At 38.2% G+C, this 11,067-nt stretch overlaps 1 protein-coding gene across 31 annotated transcripts in view; it reads right to left on the reverse strand.

The window, feature by feature from the left end:
• Positions 1–11,067, reverse strand: part of SNAP91 (synaptosome associated protein 91) — a 168,626-nt gene that overhangs the window by 156,845 nt on the left and 714 nt on the right. For 24 of the 31 annotated variants that reach the window (XM_063707748.1, XM_055389580.2, XM_055389572.2 and 21 more), the window contains exon 2: positions 10,076–10,235. In XM_063707748.1, the coding sequence (XP_063563818.1) occupies positions 10,076–10,205 (130 nt within the window). In that variant the 5' untranslated portion in view covers positions 10,206–10,235. Of the gene's footprint in view, positions 1–10,075; positions 10,236–10,640; positions 11,062–11,067 lie in introns of those variants that run through there. The other 7 variants (XM_063707749.1, XM_055389581.2, XM_055389570.2 and 4 more) reach the window with 5 other exon arrangements.

Here is an 11,067-nt window from a genome sequence, read left to right on the forward strand (position 1 = left end):
CTTCTATTGCTTTTATAGTCTTTTGAGAGAAAGAATTGAGTTTAATTCCTTGCTCTTCTGAAGTTTATTGAGTAAAAGTAAAATTTTTAAGTAGAAAGTTTATGAGAAAACAAAGGTATAAAATTAGGGAAATATGAAGCATAATAAAAATCATTCAATAAATATTTACCAAAACCTGCTTTCATGCTATGTTTGGCGTGAGGAATAAGACAGTCTCAAAGAAACTACAGACTAGAGGAAGAAAACAACCACTGAAGAGAATCCCACTATAGCTCTGGGAGGGATATGAAAGAAAAAATGCACAGGGGGCCATGTAGGCACTGAAAAGAATGCCTAAAACTAGAGTTTTAGAAATTAGATTTTAAAAATATATTAAAACTTAAAAACAGCACATGCAAAGGCCCAAAAGTAATGCAGAATATAGTGAATCGAATGTTTCAAAGTAGTTCAGCAATGAACTGTGGGGTATGTGTGTGTGTGTAGGCAAAAACAAAGAATAGGAGAATAGGCTGGTTCCACATCTAGCATGCAGGTGGACTATCAAGGGAAAAACACCTGATAACCTGGATAAATATTACAGGCATCCTTCCACTCATTCAGATGAACTCACAAGAAAATAAAAGCAATCTCCAAGGCCAAAAAAAAAAAATAAAGAAATTGCAGAAAACCACATGGTAAAGTAATACTGAAGAGGGGACTTCCCTGAAGTCATGTGTTAATCTAAGTGGCTTAGAGTCTTAGATTCTAGCAGCCCTGTGGGGAACAGGGGACAAGGCCTTTGAGACTAAGCAAGGTGACTAGTTGGAACTAAGACCACCATATAAAGCTAGGATCCTCAAAGGGTTACTCCCTTAGTAAAATTAAGAGAAAAACAAAAACAAAAAAGAATACCTCTCAGCAAAAGGAGACGAGGGAAAATGTGTTCTGCTCTTCCTAGGCTCTGGGTAGATAAGGGAAAATAATATCTGGGGCATTTGTAAGCATAGCTTTCCCCCTGATGAACTTTGTGATTCAAATTTATACTACAGATCCACACTCCAATATCTAAGACCCCTAGGGCAATGTTTCAGAGTTCATGAGTTTGCAGATTCTACAAAGGTATTATGGTACAGACATCATATATTAAGTAACACCTCACTATAATCTGAACAGCATACCATAACATGACAATATTTTTATAGCTTAACATATGACTCTTCATGATAGGCAGTATATAAAGACTATATATGGTCAACTTTTCCTACAAAATGATTTACAAAAATAATTTTGGTTTTCTGAGCATTTTGAATTTTCAAATTACAGATAAGGATTATGGATCTGGACCTGCACTGGATGGGAAGCTCCAAGGGCAGAATTCAACTTCAGGTGCTCTCAGAATGGCAGCACCTGTGGAACCTCTCTGAAGAAAAATCTTTCTAGGTGACCCCAGGCTCCCTAGGATTCCCACAAATGAAGTACTAGCCAACATGACCTCAGAGTCTAAAATTACAAAACACATGAGGAATCATGATTGAACATCAGGCAAAAACAATAGAAACAGAACTTCATGTGATAGATCTATGAAATATAGAATATAAAATTAGTTTTGTTTAAAATGGTAAAGAAATAAAAGAGGAACTCAAAAATGCTAGCAAGAAACATACATTATCCAGAAAATGGGCAAATTTGAAAAAATTCAAAAACAAAAAATATGAATAAATAAAGTAAAAAACCAAGAATGCATAAAAGCAGACAAGACACAGCTAAACAGAGAATTAATGAACTGGAAGGTATCTGAAAAACAAATCATGCTGAACAGAAAAGAAAGCATTAGAAAATACAAAAGGTATATTTAGATTTATATGGATGTAATAAAGTCTAACATATTTCTAATCATGTTTGAAGGACATAAAAAGAAAGAGAATGAGAATAAGCAATAATCAATGATAACTGAAAAGCTGAGAATTTTCCAGACTTGATGCGAGACATACATTCTCAGATTTAAAAAACCCAACAAATTCCAAATAGAATAAACAAAAAACAATGCCACATCTAGACACACATCCACTACAGAAGGACAAGACAAACAGAAGATTTGAATACAGCCCCCGTCAAACAAAGGAATTACCTAAAGGCAGGTAGACAGATAAATTCTCCTAAAAGCAATAATAGAAGCCAAATGACTGAAATATTATCAAAGTGAAAATAACTGTCATTCTAGAATCTTATGTACAGATACACTGTCTTCAAAATATAGTTCAAGAAAAGGATATAGTTTGAGAAAATCTTATATATGATGAAGGAATGGTGAGCAAAGAAGTCAGTTACAAGGTAGGCACATCTAAGTAAACACTGCCTTCATCAAATAATAATGTACAGCTTTAGGGGTTAAAACTACAGTGGAACTAAAAACACTGAATAATAACAGCACGTAAGACAGAAGTAGGTGATTGAAGTTAAAAGTTCCTAAATTTCTTTTCGTGGGAAGAAAAAAGAGATATTGATCAACTTCAGACTTTACATATGCATATTAAAATTTTAAGACTAATCACTAAAAGAACAGAAATAGTATATATGCCTTCCAAACTACAGAAAGAGAGAGTTGGAATTAAAGGAAAAACTGATACAATTAAAAGGAGGGGGCAAAAAGAAGCATGGAGAAGAAGGGCCAAATCACTGGCAATACATGTGGAATTGTTATAGTGGTGGTAGCAGCAATAATAGTACTAGTAATGTTTATTATTAGTAGTGGTATTAATAACTGATTGTTATTGCATATTTGTGTGTCAAGTTCTGAGCTGGGTATTTTACATGCATTATCTTATGCATTACTCACTAAAAGTGAAGTAGGTACTATAATTAATCTTCATTTTACAGATGAGGCTTATTACTGATCTAAATCAAGCAGAAGACAGCTAAAGAAAGAGATTTCAGATAGTTTTTTGTTTTGTTTTGCTTTGTTTTAGACAGGGTCTTGCTCTGTCACTCAGGCTGGAGTACAGTGGCATGATCATGGCTCACTGCAGGCTTGACATCCTCTGCAGCCTTCCAAGTAGCTGGGACCATAGGTACATGTGATCATGCCTAATTTATTTTATTTTTTATAGAGATGGAGTCTCCCTATGTTGCCCAGGCTGGTCTCAAACTCCTGGGCTAAACTGATCCTCCTGCCTTGGCCTCCCAGAGTGTTGGTATTACAGGCAAGAGCCACTGCATCCAGCTCAGAGGGTGTTTAAATAATTATCACTCACTGGATTTGAGGGATGAGGGATAACTCTGAAGTTAGTGACTTGGGCAATTGAGTAGGCAATGCCTGGCATCCGATAGCAATTCTAAGATTTCATGCATGAATAATGCCATTCAAAGACACAGAATATTTAAAGAGGGGTACAGTTGTGTCTGTTTTCTTTGAAATGGTGAGTAAATCACTGTTTCAAGCAGCTTGGTTGTGGGAAAAAAGAAAAAGCAAAGAATGACAGGTTGGTTGTTGAAAAGCTATTATCAAGATAATAGAGGCCAAAGAGACATGTGTGTGGTTTGTTTGTTTTAAATGGAGATACTTGAAAATACTTATAAGAGAGACAGAAGATGTTAAAGATAGAGATGACAGAGAGAATAACTCATGTAGAAAGGACAGTTGTAATTTAAAATAAAAAATGCTAAGCCTAGGAGAAAAATCAAATGGTGAGACCCAAAAGCAAAACTACACCAAGCAGGGAGAGACCTAGCTTCTCTCTCTCCTGAGTAGCCAGGAATGACACATCAAAAATTCTTTTTTTTTTTTTTTTTGAGACAAAGTCTCACTCTTGTCCCCCAAGGCTGGAGTACAATGGTGCTATCTCAGCCCACTGCAACCTCCGCCTCTCGGGTTCAAGCAATTCTCCTGCCTCAGCCTCCCGAGTAGCTGGGATTACAGGTGCCTGCCACCACACCTGGCTAACTTTTTTGTATTTTTAGTAGAGACGGGGTTCATCATGTTAGCCAGGCTGGTCTTGAACTCCTGACCTCAGGTGATCTGACCGCCTTGGCCTCCCAAAGTGCTGGGATTACAGGCGTGAGCCACAGCGCCTGGTGAAAATTCTTGAGAAAATGCTAGATCCTCCTTAAAAATGAATAATAAAGAAGGCTTCTGTACACAAGGAAGAGGAGGATCCTCACACATCTGGGACAAATGAAGAGATGGCAGAAAAACAGCTAGAAAGACTGTGGGCTTCAGGGTACAACTGTCTCTGGTTTGTGCTTTTACCCAATTGTTTCAAGGAAGAGTCGTAATTTCTTACAAGTCATTGTGCAATTGACACAGGGTATACCATTCAACCAATCTTCCCTTGGTGAAAAAGAAAAAAATAGGGTAACTCCCACATTACATAAATGTCTAAGAAAAAACACAGCCAACATTCCCCTTCATAAATAAACAATACATTTTTCTAAAAAGAGAAAACATTATAAAAGAAATGAAACTAAGGATAAATGTTTTTAATGGCAAGGAATTTGATTTTTCAAATTATTTAAATGCACTATGATTATGTTTGAAGGTTCTCTTAGTAGATGCTGGCTCAGGAGTTGACTCACTTAAAATACAACTCTGTAAGGAAAGCACCCTCGGCCCCTAGGGAATAGGGTTATATGTCACTTCTGACCTTCTTTACCAAGATAAGCTCCAAAGAACACCCTATCCCAGCATCAGTCAATTGAAGGGAGGAGGTAAGGTATTTAAAGGATATTTATTTATGAAAAGCTAAAAGAGAGGTCCATGAAACTAAGTACACAGATTAAATTACAAATAAATCTTTAGCCACCATTTATTAAACATTACAACGAATGTGGCAATATATCAAGAAATTTAGATTTTAATTTAAAATGCTACAAGCTAATATTGCAATTAGGATATGAATTTTCCTACTATCTATATAATTTTTAATATTTTTCCATATCAACATTTTAAATCACTAAAACAACTTTTTAAAAATCAAATTGAGTTATCAATTTTATTCTAAGAAAGTATCTGCTAACCACACCAACTGCAAAAACCGAAAAAAAAAATCTAAAGTGACCCAAATATATTTAACATTATACCATTAAAAAAAGATTCTTTTGAAAATGAGAAAGTAAAAAGATCTGGAAAAAAAAAACCCTATTGTTCCACTAGCTGCTATAAATTCTGTTTAATTATTTTTGTGTCATTTTTAAAGCATGCTCCCTCCTATTACCTAAGACTCTTTGTCACTCTGCTTCCCCTGCTCCTGCCAACCCTGATCACATGGTCTCTTCTCTCCCCTCCTAGGACACTGAGCATCTTCGAGAATGTCACAGAATCATACACATTGGGCCCATTACACATGTATGGTATGAATTATAATCATATTAAATGCTTTTCAGAAGTGCATCTCTCCCATCTCTTCACCCTTGGGCTGGGTCTTCTGGTAAAATCAAGAGGAAGGAACAGATTATGTTCTGGTACAGTAAAGTGAGAGGGTGTGTTTTTTTTTTTAAACTAATAGTTAAATGAAAACAAAAATCAAATTAAAATATATTTACAGCAAGTTAGTACACTTCTCAAATTCAAAGTTACTCTAGTGTTTAGTAATCTTTTACACATTGTTCTACTTAATTTTATTCAGTAAACTCTGCTTACCTTTTGGATCTTTCAGCACTTATAGAAAGCCCTACTAAATTATCATAAATATAAATATATGGTGTCTACTGAATTACTGTGCTAACAGAACTTCTATGAATTAAAATATATTTCATATTTACTAAGCACATTTATGCAAAGAAAACTCACTTTTAGGTTTAAATTTTCGTTCTATTTTTACTCACAAAATTTCTTACTTTTTTTGCAGATACTTTATGAATAAAATTAAAGCAGCAGGAATTTGGGTTGATGTGCCAGTATTTGTCTTGAATCAAAACTCAGTCCATGTCTCCTACTACCTTTACCAGATAGTCTTATAAGAAACATAATCTTTTTCATAATTTGGGAGGAACGGAATCATTAGTAAAATTCTAGTATCTCTCAAACATCAGATTCAGAACTTGAAGCACTTGCTTTTCATGTGGGATAAGCTCATTAGTAAATAGCTTCAAGTGTTTAATACGGAAAAAATAGGATTACTGAAAACCAAATTGGCTTTTCATAAGGTTTGTTTTGATGTTAACAGTAATGTCTAGGTTTGAATTCTGATTATCATAAATAGGATACTTTAACAATGTAGCATATATAGAAATCACTCATAAGCACTATTAACTGAAATGAATCACATAGCAGGGATGCAAAACTTTACAATTTACACCTGCAGATGTTACTTTGGACCAACTCTATTTTATTGTTGAAGCTTGACACAATACTGGGTAGGTACTGGGTGCCTATTACTACCTGATCTTTTTACTTTATTATTTGACTTGGGCTATCCTTTAGGGCATCACATACAAAATAGAAAAAACAAACAACACTGAAGTGTCAAACAGTTGTAACTAAGAAGGTAAATACTCATTGAGTCCTGGATGTTTTATATGCTAGCAAATAGGTACAAAAAGTTACAAGGGAAAGGAGGCGAGGATGTACAGGTGGACCCAGAAAAGTTAATGTCAAACCAATATGGTTAGGTATTTAATTTTCACATACAAAGGGCAATATCACTATAGTCGAGTATGGAAAGAAAGTTTTACATAATCCAAAAGTGCCATAAAATATATAATCCTTACTTAGATTATTAGGTGCTGTCACTGAAAAAAGAAAAAAAATCTGGGAATAAATGTATATAGTTTCTTCATCTCGACCTTTTCACCAGATATAATTCTGCCCTCAGATGTTAACAAATCATTTCTTCAAGTGTATAAATCATATATCTTTAAGAATCATTTTATAAGTCACCATGACTAACAATAATAATTTTCTTGGCCTATCAACCTGAAGAGAAAAGAATTTATCATTTAAACCAGTACCTTAATATTAAATACATATTTCATAAGGATTTTGAGCCCAATTAATCCAATACCTTTAAAAAAAATGACAGGACCATAAATCCGTTTTTATAATCTTCCAATCTAAACTCCAAACTAAAAATTTATACACAAATCAAACTAGTAATAAATTGAAATTGTTTTTGTTTCAAACCCCCAAACTCTACATTTTGTGCTCTTTTTCTCCCAACCAGTATTTAATATTTTCAAAACTAAAACAACAACTACTTGAGAATCTTCAATGCCTATAAAGAAACTTAATTATGTGTTTGCATGTTTTAATAACAATTCACTTTTATAACTGGTGTTTACTGAAAACCTGTGAATAAATTACTGAGGTAGTTTACTGTTTCTTTAAAGGAACTTCACAAAGAATTCTGAGCAAAGATGTCCTCTTAATAATGCATATAACATATACATTCAGGTTTTCCATATCATCTTTTCTTAGAATAGTACATATTAGTAATGTGATACCTATGTCTCCAAATTCCATCCAAAAGTTGGTTTTAAGTAGAAGATGTTTTATTTTATGACTTATTAGAAAAGTAAAACATTAAAAAGAAAAACCACTAACCAATACTCCTCAGTGCTTGGTTTTTGGTCATTTTTTTATGCAACAGAATTAAAATATTTTCATTCAATTTTTTCATGACAGAATTAAAATTGTTTCATGCATATTATAAAGACTGCAATATGTACGCGGATTTTGATGCTCAATTCCACAGAAAGCTATGCAAGCAAGGTGGGTGTTTTAGAGATTAGACCATTTAGGTTAATATGGTTCATTTTCTCTCCTCTCTCAATAAAGTATATTACTAAACTACAGATGGCAGTTAAGTGCACTGGTTAAAAGCTATGAAAGTTTGGCCAGGGGAAGTAGCAGCTCACTTCTGTAATCCCAGCACTTTGGGAGGCCAAGGTGGGCAGATAACCTGAGGGAAGGAGTTCAAGACCAGCCTGGCCAACATGAAGAAACCCCATCTCTACTAAAAAAAATACACAAAAATGAGCCAGGCATGGTGGTGCATTCCTGTAAGTCCCAGCTACTCAGGAGGCTGAGGCAGGAGAATCACTCGAACCTGGGAGGCTGCAGTGGGCCGACAATGCACCACTGCACTCCAGCCTGGGTGACAGAGTGAGACTCCATCTCACAAAGAGAAAAAAAAAAGCCATGAAAGTTAATTACCCTCCCTGAACCCATTAAGTGATGAAAGATTAATAATATAAAGTTCAGTTCGTGCTATATAGTAACTGCTCAATAAATGTTCAGCTCTTATGACCATTCACATTAATAATTCAACACCAGTTCCTATTTCAGCTGCTTTCTTTTATAACATGGAATCTTCCCCCTATTTTCCACATCTTAGAAATCATATTGGAAAACCTCCTACCTTCAAATTTTCAAAAGACTTTTCCACTAAAATACTAATGTGACTAAATATTTAGATCTGGAGAAGTCAGTCTTTATCTGAATGATGTTTTAATGAAATGTTCAAACCTGTGAATGTTCTCTGAAATATATCAGTATACTGATTTATCATTTTAATTATAGATCAGCATGTAGCAAATTCATAACCTATACCTTTCTTATTATGAGGATTTTCTAGACTGATATATACCTTTAAGACATGAATCATTCTTCCAGAGTTGGGGAAACTGATGGGAAAATGGCTAAATGATTCAGCATGCTGCAGCAAAGTGACCTGGTCACAAATTTACAATTTCTACTTCTCTTAGGTGCCCTGGCCCTGGTGGCCTCTTTCATCTTGTACTGCATATATAACATATAATGCTGTAATCAATAAATTTAGTTAAACATTCCCTTGGGAAAGGCATAATGGTACTTTCCCCTCCGATGAGCTTCTAGAAACAAAATTATTCAATTCTATGAGACAACAGGTTCACAAGGCTGGACAACTCTTACAATGTCCAGTTGTAAGCTTCATCAAGCTGCGCTTATGCAGATAATAGGGCTAGAGTGAATTCTGACACTGGTGCCATTTTCTTAGCTGCACAAAGGAAATAGCAGGAAAAAGACCCAAGACCAAAAAAACCCAGAAGATGGGCAAAGGAAGCCAGCTGAGGAAATGGCTGTGGCCATACCTGTGTCTCTCATGCCAACATTCACCTTTACCAAAAACATCACAACAGAACAGAAGATCCTAAGCAGGTCAAGAGAACTAAATAGCAACTGCTGAACATACACTCATATAGCCTGACTTATGAGAAGCCTCACCACCCAAAGCAGGTGAAAGCCTTTTTCTTTTCTAAGTGCCTCTGTTTATCCTTCGGTGACAAAAGATCTACTGTTAATTAAGGTATTTCAGAAATATATAGATTCCAGAGTAGAATAAAGCCTTTTCCATCAAATAACCAGTTACAAAAACAATATTAAGAATTAAATGGTTTCATCTAAAATTGCACCATCTCAGATGCTGGGGAAGTACATCCATTTTGTGACCATAGCATAGTCATCTCACCCAGCATTTTCTGAGAATGGGACAAAGTGTGCCAGGATGTGTAAAATGAAATTGTCATAGCTATGAAGTCCAATTTCCTCATTCAGTACCTTGAATTTATTTCAGTTTGGCATGGTAACATATCACACACACACACACACCCCCATACTCACAAAAACAATCCTCAGGAGCAACACTTAAAAAGATTATACTACCTTAGAACTATCTGAAATGTATTTAGGAAAGAACTAGGGTGACAAGTTTGACCTTCCATAAATTCATCTTTTTTTATTTGACTGTGCAACCTCTAATTTCCTCTAATTTGGAGAAGGGAGGGTGGGTGGAGAAAGAAAAAAAGGTGAAAAACATCTAATTCAGAGTGTACAATCTCTCTCTTGTGTGTGTGTATATATGCGTGTGTGTGTGTGTGTGTGTGTATTTTTCCCCCTCCACCAAGACCTTGGAGGTCAATAAGAGGAAAAAATGGCTCACAAGACAAGGTTTCATGGCTAACCCAAGGGAACACCTTCACAGCTGAAGAATTTCAGCTCAGGGGCAACCTGGCTGGGAGTATCAGAGGCCGCAGCATTATCGACCAAGAGCGCAGGCCGCACCACTAGCATCCCAGGCGCCTCTGCCGTGCGCATGTCCCTCTTATATAAAGAGATGCTTACAGTCCAGGTGCTTTTTCTTGGGGCCCATCACTTCATGAGTAGTGGCTTTGCAGACCGCTCTTGCTACAGCAGAGCCTGTCACGCTGTACTGAGCGGCGGCGATCCGATCCGTGAGCGTTTGGCCCGACATCTTCTCTGGTCGCGTCTACCGCCTCCTCTTCTGCAGGAAACAAGGGGAGACGGTCCGGCTTTAATCCGCAGACCCTACCCTCCAAGCACCCAGGCCTTGCCTCCTCCAGCCGCGCGGCGGCTCTCTCCTCCTCCATGCCCACCCTGGCACCACCTCTCGGAGCCAGCAACGCGCCAAGCCCCGCTCCTGTGATGCGGTCCAGGGAGTCTTGGCCGTGAGTAGGGCCGTCACGGAACCCCAGCGTGGGCTCCAGTCGCAGCATCGTGATACCGTCCCCATTCTCCCCCGGCCCCCACATAGGGCCAGACTCACCCCCTGGGGACCCCCCTGTCAATCAGCACTTTCCCCGCAACCTGACCCGCGGGTGCTGGACTAGCCACAACGTGCGTCGGGGTTATTCCCTGGGCGCCGCACCCACCGGTGCCCATCTCCCACCTCAGCAGACTTTCCTCCTAGCAGCCCGCAGGCTTCGGGGAATGCATCGGATACCCAAGCCCTGGCTGCCTCCCTCCTCCTCCTCGCGCTGCTGCAGCAAAGGGCTCGTCCTCCCTCAGTCGCGAAGGAGATTATCCTAGCGTTGCGCCATGTTATGCCCTCGCCTCCCCTTCCTTCCTCGCCGCCGGCTCCAAAGCCTCGCCGAGGCCCATCGCCCGGGCCCCTTCCCCCCGGTTCCAAATCCCTGCCGCAGGGGCCGCCCGGGAGCTCTGCGGAGGCGCCGGAGTCGGGGCGCCTCACCCTTCCTGGCTTTGGAGCGGAGCCGGGCTTGACAGCGAAGCCCAGTCCCCCGCCCGCCCTGGAGCGCTCCGCGGAGCTGTCACTCGGCCGCTACCCTTCTCCGCACCCTGGGATTATCCTCTGCGGA

The sequence above is a fragment of the Gorilla gorilla genome, chromosome 5, assembly GCF_029281585.2.
Source record: "Gorilla gorilla gorilla isolate KB3781 chromosome 5, NHGRI_mGorGor1-v2.1_pri, whole genome shotgun sequence".
Classification (NCBI taxonomy): domain Eukaryota; kingdom Metazoa; phylum Chordata; class Mammalia; order Primates; family Hominidae; genus Gorilla; species Gorilla gorilla.